Source organism: Podarcis erhardii, assembly GCF_964252035.2.
Source record: "Podarcis erhardii genome assembly, chromosome: 7".
In the NCBI taxonomy this organism is placed as follows: Eukaryota; Metazoa; Chordata; class Lepidosauria; order Squamata; family Lacertidae; genus Podarcis; species Podarcis erhardii.
Window position 1 is genome coordinate 88,720,783 of NC_138511.1, and position 21,842 is coordinate 88,742,624.

The following is a 21,842-nucleotide window of genomic DNA, read 5'->3' on the forward strand; positions in this document are numbered from 1 at the left end:
GTTTTCCACATTTTAAACTTTGTCCGTCGTCATCACGGTTCCGCCCGCTTTTATAACACATTGCAATAACACATTGCAAAATGCAACGGTGAGAATAAAAGCCATTCATTCATCCATCCGCCCAGGACTGCACTTCAGTCACCGCGGCGCCAGGGGGCGCTCTCGCTCCAGCCGCGCGCGCGCGCGGGAAAGGGGAGAGGAGGGGCGTGGCTCGGACGGAGCTCGCTTGCGCCGTCGACGCCCGCGGTTGCTGCGTGACGCTATAAAGCTCCGCCGGAGGAGGGAGACGCTCTAAGAGCGCGACAACCCGGAAGCGGCTGGGCGCCGCCATATTGCACGAAGCGCTTTCCAGGCTCCGGGCAGGAAGAAGGAGAGGAAGAAGAAGAAGAAGAAGAGGAGGAGGAGGAAGAAGGCGGCGGAGGAGGAAGAGGAGAGGAAGGAGGAGAGGAGGGGCCGCCTCCCCCTCAGCTCCCCGCCGGCCCAGCCATGTCCGAGACCTACGGTAAAGAGGCGAGGGAGAGAGGAAAGAGGGTCGGGGGGGGGGTCTTTCCTGAATAGGTGGGGGGGGGTTCAAAGGAGGGGGCTTGAGGGGGCAGCAGGACCGGGGGGGGGCTGAGGGGGGGGAGAAGTTGGGAGTGGGGGGGTGTAAGGCGGATATTGTCCCCATTGTCATTTCCCTAAATAAGTATATTTAAATCATCACTTAGATTGTGATGGGTTTTTTGGGGTGGGGGGGGGTGGGGTCTGGTGGTGAGGATGGGGTGTGTGTGGGTGTGTGGAGAAGCCCCCACTCGTGTGCTACCAAAAGGGCTTTTTATGGGGTGGGGGAGGGCGCTGCTTGCCCCCTGGGCGTGTTTTTAATGGGGAGGGGGGTGTCTTGGGTGCAGCAGGGGCGGAGGGTGGTGTGGTTTTTTTTGGGGGGGGTGTCTTGGCCTCCCTTCTGCGGAAGGGAGCTTTTTCTGTGAGGGAGGGGGTCCTTCTGAGCTTAGGGATAAGGCGAGGTGGGTGTCATTGGTTTAGTTTTGTTTCTTTTGCGATGTCTTTTGTGTTCCTGTGCTGAGAACCGCCCCGTGGTTAAAGAGAGGCAAACGCACCTAATAAATTATTATTTTTATTGCTGGAGCAGTTGTTGGGATCTCTACCAGGTATTGTGTTTTTTTAAAAATAAGATGAATGTTACACGTTTTGCATTTCCATAGTCTAAAATGCTCTGTGGGCTTTGGGCGGAGGGCGGTATATGAATTCAATAAATAATAATATTTGGGGGGGTGGGCTTATCTTGGGCATGTTGGGGGTTAAAGCAGACTGTTGGCAGTGCTTGGCTTTGGTCTTCTGGGGGAGGCTATTCAAGGGGGCAGGAGAAACAAGGTCCAAGGGCAGCCTTGCATGGCCCAGGTGCCCGCCAGATGTTGTGGGTGCCAACAGCTGTTGTGGCCTGAGCTGACGGGGGTTATAGGGTGAAGCATCAAGGAGGGTGCCAGGTTGAGGTAGGCGATGAAGGGCCATAGCTCAGTGGTACAGAACAGCTGCTTTGCATGCAGAAGGTCCTGGGTTCAATCCTGAGAGGGACTCCCTGCCTGTAGTGCTGGAGAGCCACTGCTGCCAGTCAGTGTAGACAATAGAAAGCCAGTGTGGTGTAGTGGTTAAGAGCGGTGGACTCGTAATCTGGGGAACTGGGTTCGCTTCCCCTCTCCTCCACATGCAGCTGCTGGGTGACCTTGGGCCAGTCACACTTCTTTGAAGTCTCTCAGCCCCACTCACCTCACAGAGTGTTTGTTGTGGGGCAGGAAGTGAAAGCAGAATGTTAGCTGCTTTGAGACTCCTTCGGGTAGTGATAAAGCGGGATATCAAATTCAAACTCATACTCATACTGAGCTCCATGGACCAATGAGCCTGACTCGGTTCAAGGCAGTTTCCTGTGTTTTCCTAAGGCTGGCTTAGAGATTCTTGCATCCGATTCCCTTGTCAACCTGGCAGGATAATTTTGCATTTTTCATACCTGCCACCCCAAATTGATTCCCTTTGCACCTCCCTCCCACCCTCTTCAAAGAAGGTCGCCCAGTGTCTTGCACCCAGAAGAGGGGCTGGGTCACAGCCAAGAAACAAACCTGAGCAAGACTCCCTTTACGTGGAAGAAGGAGCAAGCTTGCTCTCTGCTGCTTTATAGGATCCGAACCTATGGATTCAAGTTACAAGAAAGAAGATTGCGACTCAACATTAGGAAGAACTTCCTGAGAGTGGGAGCCGTTCAACGGAGGAATGGACACCTTTGGGAGGTGGTGGACTCGCCTTCCTTGGAGATTTTAAAGCAGAGGTTGGACCAGCATTGCAGGGGTTGGACTGGATGACCTTTGGGTGCTTCTTCTGACTCTACGATTCCCTTTCCCCCACCTATAAAAAAGCAAACGTATTTTTTTTTTTGTATTGCAGCTCAGCAGAATCGCTACCTGTCTTTGTTTTCCTGTTCTCAGAACATGACTCTGTTGTGAACAGAACTCCAAGTGACGCCGGCTGGGCGGGTCGGAGCACATTTGTCTCTCCTCGCCTCCCCTGCGCTCCTAAATTGAGGGAAGCGGGAAGAGGTGGCTGAGGGTGTAATTATGCCCTTTTCCTATTTGAAATCCTTCACCTCCCCAGTAATGACCTTCATTATGTTCCATTAAGGAGGCTTAGGTCCCTTTTCTTCCCTGCGTGTTTTCGTGTAAAATTAGCCCACAGAAGTAGCACATCCTGGAAAAAAACAACAAAACCATGTTGAGGAAAAAAGCAGTGGCAGCCCACATCACAGCCCTAATTATGATACCCTTACTACCTGCATGGCAGGTGAGCAAGATCCTCCAGCAGCATAAATGCCCCATGACAGACAATAGGGTTATCTGCCCACCTGGCTCTTCAAAGTAAATAGTTTATTTTATTTTTTGCAAAAGTGGTCAGTGCATGGCTGAAACTGGGAATGCTGCAGGAATGTATGGCCTGGCCAAGAACTGGGTATTATGTGTCAATTAAACACTAACTCATGACAGTTTCTGACCTGACTAATTCAGTGTTTGACGGCAGGAGAGTGGAACAGTCTCCCTCGGACGGTGGCTGTGGCGGATTCTCCTTCATTGGAAGTTTCTAAATGGCCACCTGTTGGGGATTCTTTAGCTGCGATTCCTGCATCTTCAAGGGAGCAGACTCTTATCTGACCAAATGTGTGCTTTTAATAATTATTTTACCTGTATAACGTATTTTATTCTGTTTTATGTATTTTGTTTTGTGATGGCTTTGGCTACACAGATAAATAATAGCTGTAATTCATAACTGTCTGTGAGGCTTCCAAAACCTTCCTTGGGAAGCCAGTGCTAAAAATACCTCTTAGTGTTGTAACCCTTAAACGAACAAATAAAACCCAGTTGAGGGCTGTACAAAACAGTCCTTTTAAATGTGTAGGAGGGGGTCCCTCCCTCCCCATTCATGGGGGGTTTCTGCCCTGGCTAATGCAGTACCTGAAGACCCAGCTGTGAAAATGCTGTTTGCTGTGTTTGCCTTTTCAGACCTGAGCCCCCTTGCCTGGTGTCTGGGTGGGAAACAGTAGGTGTGGCATCTATAAGTGTGCACAGATGTTCGTAATCGCTGCCTCTGCATGATGTGGGGCAGGGTGTTCGAATTGCGCAGGTGCCGGAATGACAAATAACTTAATTGCTGCTTGCGAAAGCTGTCCCAGAGCGCCGCTTCTTAATCCTTCAGGGACTGGTGCGCGAATGGAAATACGATGTAGTTGATAGGAGCTTCAGAAACTGGGCCCGTCTTGATATGGAACTTGGAGCAAGAATTCTGAGCCCCTTCAGATTGCAGAGCTGCAGCTGTGTCAGTACTCCCACAGCAAAAACAGGGCAGGAGTTCTTCAGTGCTTCCAAGTATGTCCTGCTTTTTTCAGCAAGAACGCCCCAAGTCACAGCTGCTGGCGTTCACGAGTGTAAGAGGACTGTGGTGCCCACGGTGCAAGAAGGGGGTTGGATGCAGAGGAGGCGTATAAAGACATTGGCTGAGGACCATTGAAAGGAAAAATGTAATTCACTCTCTGCAAGAAATGTTGAGTTCTGCCACTCTCTTCTCAGGCATGCCTGTCAGATGGAGCTGAATGTTCTTTGCAGCCCAGCTGGAGAGGACAACCTTTTCTTCTATTCTCGCTGCTGCCTCACCGCGGACAGCTGTGCAACATCAGCTCCCAAAATATTTCCCTAGTAAACAGAGGAGGAAGGCAAAAGGGGAGAGTTAATCTTGGGCTGGGGCTAGCAGCTCTTATCTTAAGCAGCGATGGTGTTGATTTTTCCTGGGAGTGACTGTGAAGTCAAGTGGTTGCAGAGTGAGACAAAATAGACTCCTGACCTCACAAATGGGGCCTGTGAATTCCTGACTGCTTTTGTGGCTACCATGCGATGGTCTGTGTATCACTGGATGTGGGATGCCTCTGCTGTTGTGTGAGAGGAGGAGGTTTGGTGTCCTGCCATTTTGTCTACCAACTACCTTGGTCTTCTTTGCTAGTGCAGGGACACCACTAGTCTCCTAAGCCTCCTGGCCAGGTCTCTCCCAACCTACATTCATTTTTGAGCCTGTTATTGCCAGGCCACTCTCACTTTCTCTTGTTCTCCTTCCAGATTTCCTCTTCAAATTCCTGGTGATCGGAAGTGCCGGAACAGGGAAGTCTTGCCTCCTCCACCAGTTCATAGAGAACAAATGTAAGTTTATTTTGTGTGTTGCCGCCTTTGCATTCCACCTTTCTAGGCGTGTGCCAGTTTGCAAGGAGTTGGAAACAAAAAGCCAGTATAACAAAAACAACTTTAAAAGCCAAATTAAAATGACAGAAACAAGAAAGCTAGCTCTCTAGATCGGGTTAGAAATGCACACTGGAATAACACATGAGAAAATAAAAAGAACCTTCTAGGTCAGGTTAATGGCTCATCTTGTCCAGCCTCCTCTTCTCACAGGGACCAACCAGATGCCTCTTTTGGGAACCAGCAGGCAGGATCCGAGCAGGACAAGAGCAGCCCTCTCCCCTCCTGCCATTTCTAGCAACCGGTAATGAGATTTTTAAAGGATATGATAGAAAGTGCCTGAATAACAGGAGATGGTGGCTGTAAATCTTCTCAGAAAAACACCACTCTGTTTTTTTTTTATTATTGCCCTGCATTTTATTGGAGCACAAGGCAGATTGATGCAAGGCCATGCACAGAGATGAAAAACGTCATGTTGACAAGGCTGTTTGTAGCTGCCGAGCACTTAAGGCTGCCTAAAAGATGTGAAGAGAGTGAGTCAGAGATGGAAGGTAAAGATCTCCGCCATTTCCTTCCTGTGTTGCAAAAGGCTGCAGAGGAGCAACCTAGAGGCCTCTTTCCTCCCATTGCCAGCCTTGTGCCCTGCACCTGAATCTGACATCTCTATTTTCCTTCACCCTGACCACTTGAGCTGCCTTTTCGGCTGTCCCCTCTGCCCCAAATCTGTTCAGCTGAAAGAGGAAAGGCATGCACTGTTCTCTCCAGGGTTTGGGGACAGGTAAAATCTGAATTGCAGTGTTTTACATGACACGCTAGAAGTTTTATGAAGTTCTTAGGTCTTCCTGTGGCTGAGCCTTCCTGCCCGTTGCTCATTCCGCCCCCCCCCTTCTCTCTGCACTTTTACAGTCAAGCAGGATTCCAACCACACAATAGGGGTGGAATTTGGATCAAAGGTTGTGAACGTTGGTGGCAAAACGGTCAAGCTCCAGATCTGGGACACGGCTGGGCAAGAGCGCTTTAGGTAAGGAGCAGGATCCTCCGTGTCCATATTTCTGGGAATTTATTTGAAATACTCACCCAAGTGTGCATCGCAGGATTTTCAGTCCCATTGCTCATGAAGCTGCATGATCACCAGTCTGCCAAAGACTGGTGGTATTACTCTCTTTGCTACACTGCTAATAGTAATAGTAATGATTTTTTTATTTATATACCACCCATCTGACTGGGTTGCTCCAGCCACTCTGGGCAGCTTCCAACAAAATATTAAAACGCAAAAAAACACCTGCCCGTTGCATTTTGGACCTGCTGAAGTTTTGTAGTCTTCAAGGGCAGCCCCATATAGAGTGCTCTGCAGTGATCCAGCCTGCAAGTTGCTGGAGCAAGGTGTCCAGGAGTCAAGCCACCTTTGTCAAAAGGGGCTGCAGCTGGCGAACCCTGAGTGCAGGATACAAAGCCCACTCGCTTTGAATAGAAGCTCAAGACCTGTATGGATGAGCAGTGGGCAGGGGGAGCCCCTATGTCTTGAGAGGGGGCTTCTGTGGGCTTCTATCGGCACAGCCCTGTGCGTTTTTCCTCAGAAGCAAGCTCCTCCTTGCCCCCCTGGAAGTCCCTACAGCATCACTGCCTAAAAAGCGTGTGTCTGCATCCTGTCGCTTTTCAGCCCCATCTGAAACCTTCAACTGCTTTCTCTCTAGGTCGGTAACGAGAAGCTATTATCGGGGTGCAGCCGGGGCGCTCCTGGTCTACGACATCACCAGGTATGTCTCTGCAGTGGCCTTCCTTCCTGACTGCCCCCCACCCTCTGCAGCCATTCAGGGAGTTCCACAGCTGAGTGGGGATTCGAACCCTGGTCTCTCCCAGCTCCTAGGTAAAGGTAAAGGGAGCCCTGACCATTAGGTCCAGTCATGACCGACTCTGGGGTTGCGGCGCTCATCTCGCTTTATTGGTTGAGGGAGCCGGCATACAGCTTCCGGGTCATGAGGCCAGCAGGACTAAGCCACTTCTGGCGAACCAGAGCAGCGCAAGGAAACACTGTTTACCTTCCCGCTGGAGCGGTGCCTATTTATCTACTTGCACTTTGAAGTGCTTTTGAACTGCTAGGTTGGTAGGAGCAGGGACCGGTAGCAACGGGAGCTCACCCCATTGCAGGGATTCGAACTGCTGACTTTCTGATTGGCAAGCCCTAGGCTCTGTGGTTTAACCCACAGCGCCACCCGTGTCCCTCTCCTAGGTCCTAGTCCTCATTTAATCCCCAGAGCAACCCTATGCATTGGTAGGAGATGCTGAGAGCAGCAGTGGCTGGCCCACGGTCTCCCCCCGTATAACAACAACAACAACAACTTTTTATTTATACCCCGCCCTTCCCAGTTCAGAAAACCTGGCTCAGGGCGGCTAACAACAAATTTAAAACACTTAATTGATGCAACAAAAAACCCCAAACATAAAATACAGTATAAAACGAGAATAAAAATAAATTCAGAATCCAAAAATCAATTTAGGGGGGAAATCCATCCAATAAACATTAGATGACCACCAGGGCTAGCTAGCTGAATTAGTCCTACTTGGGCCAGTGAGGAGGCCAGGGGAGGTGGGATCCCAGGGTGGGTAATCTGCATAAAAAGGGGAGAGGGAGGGAAGGAAGGGGAATAAAAGATCAGGCTAAGTTCAAATTGGAAGCCAGGTGGAATAGCTCTGTCTTACAGGCCCTAGTCTGATGCACTAACCACTCGGCATTCTCTTTTTCCTTCTGCCTGCCTGATGGGTGCACTCCTGTCTCTCCCCCCCCCCCAAATTTTGGTCCCGTATTGCAGCAGAGAGACGTACAATGCCTTGACCAACTGGCTGACGGACGCCCGGACTCTGGCCAGCCCCAACATAGTCATTATTCTCTGCGGCAATAAGAAGGACCTGGATGCCGACCGGGAAGTCACTTTTCTGGAAGCATCTCGTTTTGCTCAGGAGAACGGTAACATATGCAAGGGGGGGGGGGTTTGCTGGGGAAGGGCATAATCAACACACCCATGGAGGGAGAAGCCTGCCGATGCCTCTGCTCTGTCCTCCGTGGGCAGAGGCAGCCATGCTTCTGAATCCCAGTTTCTGGAAACTGCAGGAAGAGGGCTTGTGTTCGAATCCTGATTGCGGGCTTCCCATTGGAACAGTCTCTCAAAGGACCTGCTAATGGCATTTTCCAATTGTACTATTAACCTATGGTCTATGTGTGTGGTTTGGGGGCTGCACGGTCAGGGAAAAAACAATGCTGTCCAGGGTTGTAAAGACTGCAGAGAGAATAATTGGGTGCACTCTTCCCACCTTGGATCAAATCTACGCTTCCAGGTGCTGTAAGAAAGCTGCAGAGATAGCGCAGGATAGTGCACACCCCAGAAATGATGTCTTTCAGCTTCTGCCTTCTGGGAAAAGGTCCAGGGTTATAAAGACTAGGACTAGCCGCCTGAGAAACAGTTTCTACCCAAATGCGATTTTGGTTTTAAACACAGTAAAAGGAGTCTCTATGGGGGTATATTGTATTTTAAAAATGGGGTATCAAGAGTTTATAGGGAGCTAACCAGGTTGGGATAGCTGGGATAGCAGGCTTGTTGGTTTTGAATGTCTTATGTAGATTTCTTTTTTCAATTTCGTTCTGTATGGGACAATGACAATAAAGAGTATCCTATCGTATTATTACGTCAGTGCGAGAAAAGGATGCCGGACTAGATGAGCCCTTGGCCCGATACAGCAGCCAGGCTCTTGTTCGGTTCTTATGGAACCTCCAGGTCCAGAGGTAGTCTATCTGGATTCTTTAGGGATATTTGGCCACCGTGAGAGCAGGGTGCCGGACCAGGTGAGCCATTAGCCTGATCCAGCGGACTCTTCTCTTGCTCTTAGCTCCTTCCCTTCCTCCCCTTCCCCTCCTCACCTTCCCCTCCTCACCTGCAGTTGGCTGTTGCAGCTGCTTGATCAGGGCGTACCTTGCTGAGGTGCTGCTGCTGTGCTTCCTTCCTGTGCCGCCTTTGTGGTGGCACCACCAAGGACGGCTGAGCTGTGCCTGGCAAGGGGCTGCTGAAGTGCCGCCGCAGGGTGGCTTTGGGCTTGCAGAAGGCAGCTCAGCCTAGATTCCTGCGCCCTCTCAGCTTGTTAATGAGTAACGGCATTTTGTGACTCCTTCTGCAGTGGCTAACTCTTGAGACATGGAGGCAGAGGGTGGGGGAAGACTTGAGTCCGGGAGACCTGGAGTTTTTAATGCAGTTTTTTTTTTAAAAAGCCCTGTTTTTTTGCTCTCATTCTCCCTGGGAAATGCCCCCCTCCCCTCGGATTTGGGAGGAGGAGGGGCTGCTTCCTCACACCCTCTTTGCTTCATCTTCCAAGGCTGGGCCAAATTTATAATCTTTATCCTGTGTCTGTTTTTCTTTAACCTGGCAGAGTTAATGTTTCTCGAGACCAGCGCCTTGACCGGGGAGAATGTGGAGGAAGCTTTCTTGAAATGTGCAAGGACCATACTGAACAAAATTGAATCAGGTACCTGGGCTGATTTCCTTTCCCTGCCCGACTCCAAATGAAAATGAACGTTGGGTGAAAATGGCCGTGACTTCCAAGGGGTTCATTTTCTCTCTCTCTCCCTTCGGTTATTTTTAAAATTATTATTAGTGTGTATTTTATTTATAACATAGAATCATAGAATCATAGAGCTGGAAGAGACCACAAGGGCCATCGAGTCCAACCCCCTGCCAAGCAGGAAACACCATCAGAGCACTCCTGACATATGGTTGTCAAGCCTCTGCTTAAAGACCTCCAAAGAAGGAGACTCCACCACACTCCTTGGCAGCAAATTCCACTCTCGAACAGCTCTCACTGTCAGGAAGTTCCTCCTAATGTTTAGGTGGAATCTTTTTTCTTGTATTTTGGAACCATTGCTCCGTGTCCGCTTCTCTGGAGCAGCAGAAAACAACCTTTCTCCCTCCTCTATGTGACATAACAAAGTACGATAGCCAATGTCACATAAAAGAAAAATAGAAAGTGTTACGCAAAAATTCTAGGGTGAGAGCCTACTCAACAGGCCTGCTCATCGAGGGGCAAGTACCCCGCAGGTCTTACGTGGTTTGCAAAAGAAGGAAGTTCCAGCCGAGTAATTTGAAGCAAAACAGCAGTCAGTAGACCACCATCTTTATTGTTGTGCAGCAGGTTCCCACACAGAGTAAGAACCCCGAACATAGGTTACAAGCTCTTTTAAGACCTTTCCAGAATCAGCATTGATACATCACTGATATATCATCAACATGTCGCAAAGAGGGAGGGGGATACTGAGGTTACCCAAGTTCATCAACTTGCTCCGCTTATCAGTTTTAGTCCCAGGCACCGTAAGGGGCGCGGGTGGCGCTGTGGTCTAAACCACAGAGCCTAGGGCTTGCCAAGCAGAAGGTCGGCGGTTCGAATCCCCGCGACGGGGTGAGCTCCCGTTGCTCGGTCCCTGCTCCTGCCAACCTAGCAGTTCGAAAGCACGTCAAAGTACAAGTAGATAAATAGGTACTGCTCTGGCGGGAAGGTAAAGGGTGTTTCCGTGCGCTGCTCTGGTTCGCCAGAAGCGGCTTAGTCATGGAGGCCACATGACCTGGAAGCTGTACGCCTGCTCCCTCGGCCAGTAAAGCGAGATGAGCGCCGCAACCCCAGAGTCTGCCACGACTGGACCTAATGGTCAGGGGTCCCTTTACCTTTAAGTTTTACTCTTAAGTACCCGCCACCCAGAGAACAATAAAACTATGCATACCCTTGCCCTTCACCCTTCCCGAGGATGGATTTTGGGAACACCTGGCCTCAGCAAACCCATGTATGGTGCCTGTGTCAATGGTCATTATCCTGGCCTTAGTTAGAGGCTGTGGTGGGGACTTGGGGTTTTGAGGAAGTCGTTTAACTGCGCCCCCCCCCCCCCCATTCCTTGCTTTAACAGAAAGGCATCTCTATCGAGAGCTAAACATATAGGACAGAATTCCTCTACCAAAATTGAACACAATAAATTAATATTGCAAGGTTCTAAGAAACACAAATTCTTCAGTGCATCATGAAAAGGCTCCATTTCTTAATTAAGAAATCATCTTTTTTCCTGCCCTCTCTGCTTCTCACCATCTGTGTGAGCTTCACAGTGCATGCTGTGTCCCAGATTTTAGTTCCCCTGTTCTCTCATGGCTGGTGTTGACATATCCTCCCCAATTCTGTCAAATAATAATTCTGACAGACCTTGGGTTAATTCCCTGTCCTCTTCCTGCACAGTTCCTTTAATATACTGAAATAGGAAAATTCAAGCATCCATGTAGAGCATAGCCAGTTATTGCTTCCATTTCCACTGCTACATCTTCCCAGAATTTCCTGATTTTGGGGACGCATCCAGAATGTACGTTGTAGCTCAGAATTTGCCACTTCACACCTCCGGCAAGGCTTTACTGTTTCATATATCCAGTTAAGACATTTAGGCACCATGTTAGGCTCCAAATTTTAGGGTTGTCCTAGCTGTTTGTTTGCAGACCTGCATGCCAAATTCAATTCCAGCTATCTGACGGAATGTCCAAAATCCCTTTCCCTGCTACGTTGGCACTAATTTCTTGCAAGATCTGCCATAGATGCAAAAGAATTTCACTGGGGTTCACCTTGGATGGAACATCAAGGGCGGCGTTAGAGCGCCACTGTAGCTTGTATTCATAAGGGGGCCCCTGGAGATGGGGCTGGGGGCCTGATGCTTCCAGGCTGCCTTTCAGGGTCCCCACAAGTGCATAGTTGGGGATTCCTTCGAGAGGAGGGGCAGGAGGACTGCTCGGTCGCTCTTTACAGGTCTTCTCCTGCAGCTGCAGGGAGAGTTGGGTGCCAGAAGGTGCAGAGAAGGCTGGCCTCTCTCTGCCTGTGCTGCCGAAGAAGAGGAGGAGGAGTTTGGATTTGATATCCCGCCTTTCACTCCCTTTAAGGAGTCTCAAAGCGGCTAACCTTCTCCTTTCCCTTCCTCCCCCACAACAAACACCCTGTGAGGTGAGTGGGGCCGAGAGACCTCAGAGAAGTGTGACTAGCCCAAGGTCACCCAGCAGCTGCATGTGGAGGAGCGGGGAAGCGAACCCGGTTCCCCAGATTACGAGTCCGCCGCTCTTAACCACCACACCATGCTGGCTCTCTGGCTGAGTGTGCAGGAATCCTGCCCAACACAGACATGGAAAGTGCTTCTTCCTTGAGGCACAGAGAGCCGAGAACCGGTGATGCCGTAGGAGGAGTTTTATCAGGACCGAACTCTGTCAGACTGGAAGCTCCGCTGCAGGGCTTCCAGGCTGCTTAGAATCAGAGAATGGGAGCATTGGAAGGGACCCCAGGGGTCATCTAGTCCAGCCCCCTGGATTGCAGGAATCGCCTCTTTACTAAAGCAGACTTTGTTGGCACGCAACCAAGGAAATGGGGGCAATTGGCAGGCCCCCCAGCTGACACCAGCCCACTGGCCGGTGTGCCGGGCAAACTCCAGTCCTCTGTGCAGCATGAATCTGTGACTTGACCTTCAGAAGTGTCAAGAGAGGCTGTGTGGGCATACAGTGGTGCCCCGCAAGACGAACACCTCGCAAGACGAAAAACCCGCTAGACGAAAGGGTTTTCCGTTTTTGGAGGCACTTCGCTAAACGAATTTCTCTATGGGGTTGCTTCGCAAGACGAAAAAATCTTGCGAGTTCCCGCGTTTCCCCCCTGCTTTTTTCCACCCTTTCCCTAAGCGCTAAGCCGCTTATCAGCTGTTCCGCTGATAAGCCGCTTCTCAGCTGATCGCTAAAAGCCGCTAGACCGCTAATAGCGCTAATCCGCTAAGCTGTCAATGGGCTTGCTTCGCAAGACGAAAAAACCGCTAGACGAAGAGAATCACGGAACGGATTAATTTCGTCTTGCGAGGCACCACTGTATTTACAAGCAGTTTATTCAGCGTACATCGGGGAAAAAGGAAACATGTCTGCTCTCCTTCGTGTCCAAAGCAAAACGGCTAAAGCAAAAGCTATACACAAATGGAAGTTCCCAGCAAGCTGTGCTGGAGTGTAAACAGGCATGTGACACACAACAATCGTGCCTGTTCCTTAAGGTGGAACGGAATATCCCAACAGACTTTTGGGGTTTTTTTGAGCTTCAGGAGTGGCCCTGCAGAGCCCAGGGCTTGGATTCTGTTTGCCAGCCACGGCACAGACTGGGCATGCCTGGCTTTCCTTTCTCCCGTCTTTGCCGGGCAGCCAGGGCCTTTGGTGGGCAGCCTTTCAGTTCGGAGAGAAGCCCGTCCTTCAGCTTCCTGCCTGCTCTGGAAGTGCAAAAAAGCATTGTCTGGGGAAGGCTGGGGAGAAGCGCTTGGGAATCAGGAATGGTCTGGCTGCGGAAGGGCAGTCGCTACAACCTGCCCCCGAATTGCCCCGGTGACTCTTGCCTTTTTCTCCCCTCCCCACCAGGTGAACTTGACCCGGAGAGGATGGGCTCCGGCATCCAGTACGGGGACGCCTCCCTGCGACAGCTGCGGCAGCCGCGAGGGACCCAAACACAGACCCGGCAGCAATGCAACTGTTAGAGCCGGCGCCAGAGCATGCCTGGAAACTGCCTTGCAAGGTCAGCTGGGGGGGGGCGGCTGTGGAGGAAGCTCCACTGCAGAGGCTCCTGTCCAGGGTGGGGGGGGGGGAAGGCTCTGGAGCTGAGCGCAAGGGTGGCAGAATTGGGCCTGGACCCTTAAGGTCGGGGTAGGATATGGGGAGCCCCTCCCGCCGATGTCCCTGCTTCTCCGCAATTGTTCATGGCCTGGGGAAGGCAGACAGAAAAGTCTTTCTCCCTGCCACTCATGGACATCGGATGAAAGCGAATGCGGGAAGGTTCAGGACCGATAAAAGTTGTCATTCACGCGGTTCATCGCTGAACTGTGGAACTCGCTCCCACAGGAGGAAATAAAGGTCAGCTTACCTCGATGGCTTAAAAAGAGGAGGCAAGTTCCTGTAGGAGGAGAGGGCAATTGATGGCTCTGCTGTTCCTCCATAGTTGGAGGTAGCTATGCTTCTGAATGCCAGGAGATGGAAACCGCAAGAGAAGGGAGAGGCCGCTTGTGCTCGGATCCTGCTTGCGGGATTGGGGGCATCTGGTTAGCCTCTCTGAGAACTGGATGCCGGACTAGATGGGCCACTGGCCTGATCTTGCATTCTGACTCTTGTTTGGTCCTTGTGGAACCTCCAGGCCCAGAGGCAGTCTATCGCCATTCCTAGGCTCTTGGGGGTCTTTGGCCACAGTGAGAGCAGGACGCTAGACTACGTGGCGCCCCTTTGGCCTGATCCAGCGGGGCTCTTCTCGTGTCCCTATATAATAATAATAATAATAATAATAATAATAATAATAATAATAATAATTTATTATTTATGCCCTGCCTATCTGGCTGGGTTTCCCCAGCCACTCTGGGCGGCTTCCAACAAAACACTAAAATACAATAACCTATTAAACATTAAAAGCTTCCCTAAAGAGGGCTGCCTTCAGATGTCTTCTAAAAGTTTGGTAGTTGTTTATCTCTTTGACATCTGGTGGGAGGGCATTCCACAGGGCGGGCGCCACCCCCGAGAAGGCCCTCTGTCTGGTTCCCTGTAACTTGGCTTCTCGCAGCGAGGGAACTGCCAGAAGGCCCTCGGAGCTGGACCTCAGTGTCCGGGCAAAACGATGGGGGTGGAGACGCTCCTCCAGGTATTAACTATGTTAACGAGGCACCTGTTACCTGCAGAGAGGAAACTGAAGCAGGCGACTTAGCAGCCAGGCCCTGGAGTGAATCACGGGAAGAGGAGTTGCCTTCCTGGCAGCTGCCGTTCCTTGAGCTGCTTCTTCTTCCCTCCCCTCCTTTCTTGTCTCTCAGTGCTGGGACTCTGCCTGCTTTGGACCCAGGGCCGTACAAAGCACTGCCGCCACCGTTGCCGCCGCCTCTTCTTCTCCCTGGGACAACCTGCCCCGTTGGCCTCCTCGCTCTCCCAAGCCTTCGCCCTCCGTCTCTGCGCTGCTGCCGTTTCCTCCTTCCTCCTCGTCTCCCTCTCTGGAAAGAAGCTTTGCAGGAGCTCCGCTGCCAGGCGGGCAACGTACAGGAGGAGACACTGGCACCGGTCGGTTGCTTCTCCCTGGCACCGGCCGAGTGCCCCTCACTCCTCCTGGCCACCCTCTGACTCTTGGTGGCTTTGAGGTCAGTGGGCTCTGTGCTGGCAGCGGCGACAGGAGGCAGGAGGAGGAGATCCACAAAAGAGTCTGAGAAGGGGAGTGTTGGTGTCACTATGGAGATATTTAACTTGCCTTTCCCCCAATCACCTCCCTCTCCCTTCAAGCGAATCTTAACCCCCTCCACCCTTTTGAGGAGAATTTGGCCCGGCTGGAGGCGTTTTGACAGGGCAGAGCGGGGGCCGCCCCCTCTGCGATTCCCTCATAGGAATATTCTGCCTGGGGAGCCAACCCAGACAGACCCTCTTCCTCTATAGGGCTCCCATTTCGAGGTGGGACCCATCTAGAATTTGCACGTGCGTGAGTGTGTATTCCTCTCGCTGCTTTGTGCCCGTTGGAAGGGGCGCCTTCTGTTTCTCCCAAAGCCATGGATTCCTTTGCAGGCCCTCCCCTCGCCTGCTCTCCTCCCTCCGGGGCAAGGGGGCGGGCAGGCTTGACTGCACAACTCCTGTGTCCCCATCACTTTGCGTGTGAGAAATGTCCTTCCTTGGGGATGTGTGTTTGTGTGTGTGTTTTGCACAAGTGTCGCTCTCTCCGCCCGACGCCCTCCGTCGGTCTGAGCGAAGAGTCCACATCTGCAGAGAATGAGCCATAGCTTATGTGTTCATGAACGTGCCCCCCACCCCGCTGCGATGGGAGGCCGGTCGTGTGTGTGTGTGTGTGTGCGCGTGCGTGCGTGCGCCCCTTCCCCTTGCTGCTGGGTTGTCGCCTGAGAGTGTCGCCAGAGGCTCCCGTGCTTCAAAACCGGTGACCAGGCCCCGCTGCGAAATGCTTGCGAGATTTTCTGGCCCGGGAGCTTAAGGCGAGCCCCATTCCTCTCTAGCAGCCCTCCCTGCTTTGACTCTTGAGTTATTTGGGTCACCCCTCCAGTAGAGCCCCCTTCCTGCAGAAATAAATCCACTTTCCAACCCAGCAGAACTTCCCATCTGGGTCTCAGGTGGGAATGGCTCTGGAAAAAGTGCTTTGGGTTGGGCGGGTGTCTGTTGTCTTTTGCAAGAAGGTCTAGGAGCCGGGTATCTCCGCCCCCCACCCCAATCCCCTCTCCTTTGTAGTGTCTTGTCTTCAAGGGGGATCCCTTCTCAAAAGACCTTTTCTTATGACTTCCCACCTCTCCTCTGCTCCAGAGAATCTTTCTCTGGATTTCTCTTAACACCCTGGGGTGTTCTGAGTGTCATGGCAGCCCCCAGGCACCAGTGCGACCAGCTTTCAACCAAACCAAGCCAAACCCAGCATGATAACAGGGGAGCCGGGTCTGGGGCCCGTGCACAGGCCTTGCCTCTGAGCATGGCTGGAGTTCCGTCCCCCCTCCCTCTGCTTTGCCTTGCTTTACAGATACCTGACATGGCTGGGGGAGCCGTTGCTGGAGTATCAGAGGTGCTTTGAGATACACCCCCCTTTCCACATCCCCTCCATCAGCTGAGCAACTCCTTCAAAAAATTCCCAACAGGGGAGAAGGTGGGCGGGGGGAGGGTGTGCCAGTGAGAGAGAACTAGTTAGAATTTTCTTTTGCCTTTTTAAAATACCCGCCCACAAAAGGAATAATGCTTAACTCTGTTATTTATTACTTCTGTGTCGGGGGGGGGGTGAGCCCCTGCCCCGTTGCCTCCTGGGGGTCCCGTCCTCTTTCTGCCCCCATCCCCAAATGCTTCCACACACACTCTCTCGCTCTGTCTCCGATTCCAGGTAGCCCTCCCTCGCAATTTGCCCCGAGGTGGGCAGGGAAGGGGGCGCTGGGAGTGGAGGGGCTCTTTTTAATCAATCAACGGTTACGAAAAAGAGTTAATGGCCCAGATGTGCTGGTTGATTTCTCTCTCTCTCTCCAGTTGCAAACATTCCCTCCAGTTTTAAGGCTGTGAAACTTGATTTCTCCTACATAAAATGTTCTTTCGTTTTGTTTTCTTTTTCCAAAGTTGGAGACTGGTGGTGCCTTTCTTTCATTCATTCATTCATGAATGCGTGTGTTTGTTTGTGTGTGTGTGCATTTGCTAGCCAAGTGGCAAAAGAGCCAGACAGAGTTAAGGAGCAAAGAATTCCCACAATGTACAAAGTAAAAGCAGGAAACATGGGTGGCCAGGCAAAAACCTAAGAACCCAGCCAGATGGGTAGGGCATAAATATATTACTATGATTATTACTGAGAACTGCAGCTACCCAAGGCTGCATCTTAGGAGACAAGGTTGTCTGGGAGGGATTAAACTCCCAGTTACACACCTCCAGCCCTTGCCAGGCTCACACACTCCACAGCCCAGAGCATCCTGATATTTTGCACAGCGGCTTTCCTGCCACGGCTCTAAGCTCTTTGCGTAGGCTGGTGGCGAAAGGCCAACGGAGCCGGCCATCGAGTTGATACAGCCCAAAGTTAAAGCTTGAAGAATAAGAGAGCATCTTCAATTTGGGAACGCTCTCCTGCCTCCTTCCTAAAACCTCCAGGAAAGAGTGGGCAAGACTTTCCCTGACTTAAACGACTTGGTTTTCTCTGAGCCTCAGCAGTTCCTGGGAAGGTTTGTTTGTTTGTTTGGGGGGGGGGAGGGGAGAAGAGAATGAAGTGGTTTCCATGGTGACGGGATGCAGGCACCACTGAGAGGAGCATCCCGCCCCCCCATAGCAGGCATGCCTCCCCAGTCCAGTCTGATTAGACACCCATCTCCCATTGCATTCCTTCTGATCAGAGAGGAAATGTGAGAGATTTAGTTACATTCTGAAGATTATATATAATAATAATAATAATAATAATAATAATAATAATAATTTTTATTTTTACCCCGCCCTCCCCAGCCACGGCCGGGCTCAGGGCGGCTAACAAGCAATAATAAAAGCAAGTTGAATGAATACAACGTAAAAACAAGATTAAAATACAACATTAAAATATTGAAACATTAAAATATTAAAATGCAGCCTCATCACAGGAGGAGAAAGGAAAAAGAAAAAAGAGGGGGAGGGAATCAAATTGGCTCCAAGCCAAAGGCCAGGTGGAACAACTCTGTCTTACAGGCCCTGCGGAAAGAAATCAGATCCCGCAGGGCCCTGGTCTCATGAGGCAGAGCGTTCCACCAGGCCGGAGCCAACACTGAAAAGGCTCTGGCTCTGGTTGAAGCTAATCTGACTTCCTTAGGGCCCGGGACCACTAGGGTGTTGCTATTTATGGACCTTGAGGCTCTCCGTGGGGCATACCAGGAGAGGTGGTCCCGTAGGTACAAGGGTCCTAGGCCACCCTACATATACAATCTATATATGTAGATTGTAATTGCATCTCTGCATGTGATATTATAAAGCTTGGCAGCTTGGAAATCATCAGAACTGTAGAACCAGCAGAGTTGGGAGGACCCCGAGGATCATCCAGTCCAGCCCCTGGCAGTGCAGCAGTCATTGGATCATTGAGAGACGGCCACCCAACCTCTGCTTGGAAACCTCCAACGAAGGACCTTCCGAGGGAGTCTGCTCGCCTGTGCCAAGGATGGGGGTCCTGTGACTCTCCATGTGTTGCCAAATGGCAGCCCCACTGAATTCCAACGTTTGGGGCCACAGGTTCTTGCAACCCCACTGCCATTGGCCTGGTTTCTGACTGGTTGTGTGTGTGTGTGTGTGTGTGTGTGTGTGTTTGTGTTTGTGCATTAGACACTGGGATCTCGGTTGGGAGGGGGCAATGTGGGCAATAAACCAACCGTATTCACAATGTTTTTCCAAATTCAGGGATGATGTACTCCCCCCCCCAATGTTGCTGGAGTCTGATGCCAGTCAGCTCAGCCAGAGGTCTGGCAAGGGGGGGGGGTGTGCAGTCCAGCAACACCCCCAAGGGCAGCTGATGTTGCCCAACCTGCGCTCATGGTCTGGCTTCAGCTGTGAGAGGGATGGACTGAATTGGGGGGGCACGCAGGTGGGTAACTGAGATGATGCCCCCTCGATGTTCTTGGGCTCCTGACTCCCATCAGCCCTAAAGATCCAGCCTCATGGGAGTGCTAAAGGTAAAGTTCCAGTCGTGACCGACTCTGGGGTTGCGGCACTCATCTCGCTTTATTGGCTGAGGGAGCCGGCGTACAGCTTCCGGGTCATGTGGCCAGCAGGACTAAGCCGCTTCTGGTGAACCAGAGCAGCACACGGAAACGCCGTTTACCTTCCCTCTGGAGTGGTACCTATTTATCTACTTGCATTTGACGTGCTTTTGAACTGCTAGGTGGGCAGGAGCAGGGACCGAGCAACGGGAGCTCACACCGTCGCGGGGATTCGAACCGCCGACCTTCCGATCAGCAAGCCCTAGGCTCTGTGGTTTAGACCACAGCGCCACCCGCATCCCTTCATGGGAGTTGTAGCCTGCCACAAACAAACGTTTCCCTGCTTCATCCTAACCCGGGGATGAGACGTCTCGTTATGCCGTTTTACAGATTTACTGCGGCCGCATTTGGAAGACTCTGTCCAGTTCTGGTTGCCTTGTCTGAAAAAGGATATTGCAGAGTGGCAAATGCTCAGAAAAGCACGGGCAAAACCTAGCAAGGGGATGGAGAGACGACTCTTTGAATCCCAGGTGCTGGAAAAACACCGGGGGTGGGGAATGTTGCTCTCGCACTCAGATCCTGCTTGTGGGGTTCCATTTGGGACCACTGATTGGCCGCTGTGAGAACTGTAGGATGGACTCCGATGGCCCTGGGACTGCGTGTGAGAGACAGAAACTGAGAGAATGAGCGCCAGCTTAGAGAGTCACACAGAGCCACTGGCTGCATTTTTTTAAAAAAAGATATTTATTAAGATTTTGTATAATAAAACAAACATCACAATCAAACAAAAAAGAGAAAGACAATAAAAAATAACACAATCAAACAAAACAGAAAAATACAGTAAAAAATATAGAAAAAGTAAGAAAAAATAAAAAACCAAGAAAATCTAGTTTTTTACTTATTATCTTTATAACCCTCTTTCCTGACTTCCTCACATCTCCCTTTTCTGTGTTCCCCTTTACACAATCAAATTCAGCAGTTCCCTACCCTCTTTCAAATCTTATTCAATATTATACATTTCAACCTTTATGTCTCCGATTTTTCCTTTCTTTTTAAATCCATTTTTACATGTTCTTTATAACTTAATCCCTTGTATCATTTTGTTTAAATTTGACATAATATTACTCTGGTCTTTTCACCCTTTTCTTTTAAAACGTTTTTGCATATTCCTTTTAACTATGTCACTGATGCCATATTATCTTTATATCCAACATCCTTTTAACATTCAAACATTTTACAATGTTTTTGGAGATAGTCTTTGAACTTCTTCCAGTCCTCTTCCACCGACTCTTCTCCCAGGTCTCGAATTCTGCCAGTCATTTCTGCCAATTCCATATAGTCTATCACTTGCATCTGCCATTCTTCCAAGGTGGGACAGAGCCACTGGCTTCATCTTGGCTCAGTGGTGAGGAATAACAAGAGCCACAGCCCAGCCCCACTCTGCTTAGGCCCAGATGCTGCCTATTCCTTCCCTTACTGCATTTATATCCCCCCTGTTCCGCCAAGGAGCTGAAGGCATGGGCATGGCTTCCCCCCTCCCCATTTAATCTCCAACAGCATCCCTGTGAGGCAGGATTGTCTGAGGCGGGCAGTGACAGCCCCACGGCTGAGTGAGGATTCGAACCCAGGTCTGTCCCAGGACCAAGTCCCGCACACTTAACTAATGTGCCACACTGGCCCTCCCATTCAGACAGTAAGCTCTAGATTACAAGGGTCAGCAAACTTTTTCAGCAGGGGGCTGGTCCACTGTTGCTCAGATCTTGTGGGGGGCCAGACTATCTATCTATCTATCTATCTATCTATCTATCATCTATCTATCTATCTATCTATCTATCTATCATCTATCTATATTGGGGGGGGGGGGAATGAACGAATTCCTATGCCCCACAAATAACCCAGAGATGCATTTTAAATAAAAGGACACATTCTACTCATGTAAAAACACACTGATTCCTGGACCGTCCGCGGGCTGGATTGAGAAGGCGATTGGGCCTTAGTTTGCTTACCCAAGATCTAGAAACTTGCTTTTAAAAAATAAAAATAAAATCTGCAGCTGCCAAGTCGCTGCACCCTGGTACTTACCACCAAGGCTGCTTGAACCCCCAGAAACAGCCTGCCTCTCCCCCACCCTTCCTTCCCACTGCAATGACACCATGCTGAGGACAGCAGACCCCTGCATTGTAGCGGGTTGCGCTAGATGACCCGGTGGGGTCCCTTCCAACGCCGCGATCCTATGGCCGGGCGCTGCTGCGCTGCTCCGAAGGCGTAAAGAGAAGAAAGGCGGCGCGGAGCCCGGTAGAAGGAACCCCAGGTTGTCCCCCGAAAGATGGGGAAAGCCGGGGCTCCCCTCCCAGGTATTGGCGAACTACAATTCCCATCCTCCTGGCCATCCCTGGGAGTTGTAGTCCGGGAGCCCCCCCTTTTTTTATATAAAATGTTTATTAACTTTTCAAAAATTATACAACAACAAAATAACACAACAAAATAACAAAAATACAAAACTAAAAAAAACAGTTAAAAACATAAAATTCCAATCACTTATTTTCTTTTAACTTACTTTCCAGACCTCCTCCATACCTCCCCTTTTTGTATTCCAATTCTAATTGTTAATTCAGCAAATCCTCACCATTGGTCAATTACTTATTTCTCAACCTTTTCCCCATGTTCTCTTCAGCATTACAGCTGGGAGTCCGGGAGCCCCCCTGCCCTTCTCCGCTAGGCGCTCCTCTTTGGCCCGCCTCGCAGGGCCGGCGGTGGCGGGTCTCCGCGCGCGCCGCGCTCTGCACATGTTCAGAGAAGCGCCGCCACGCCTCCCCGGTTGAGCCTTTCGTCGGCGGCCGAGGCTCCTCCTCCCCGCGCAGCCGGGCTCGGGCTCGTCGGGCCGG

General features: G+C 50.9%; 1 protein-coding gene across 1 annotated transcript; it reads left to right on the forward strand.

Moving 5' to 3' along the window:
- The first annotated feature begins 332 nt into the window (after positions 1-332).
- RAB4B (RAB4B, member RAS oncogene family) lies at positions 333-16,878 on the forward strand. Its single transcript, XM_081869734.1, has 8 exons — positions 333-502; positions 4,641-4,721; positions 5,664-5,778; positions 6,452-6,514; positions 7,568-7,722; positions 9,174-9,269; positions 13,193-13,346; positions 14,620-16,878. The coding sequence occupies exons 1-7, from the start codon at positions 487-489 to the stop codon at positions 13,306-13,308; spliced, it is 642 nt and encodes a 213-aa protein (XP_081725860.1). The 5' UTR covers positions 333-486; the 3' UTR covers positions 13,309-13,346; positions 14,620-16,878.
- Positions 16,879-21,842: the final 4,964 nt, after the last annotated feature.

Coding starts and splice junctions, on each gene's coding strand:
- RAB4B (XM_081869734.1), top strand. Junction 5,779..6,451: donor GCTGGGCAAGAGCGCTTTAG/GTAAGGAGCAGG, acceptor CTTTCTCTCTAG/GTCGGTAACGAGAAGCTATT. Junction 9,270..13,192: donor ACTGAACAAAATTGAATCAG/GTACCTGGGCTG, acceptor CCTCCCCACCAG/GTGAACTTGACCCGGAGAGG.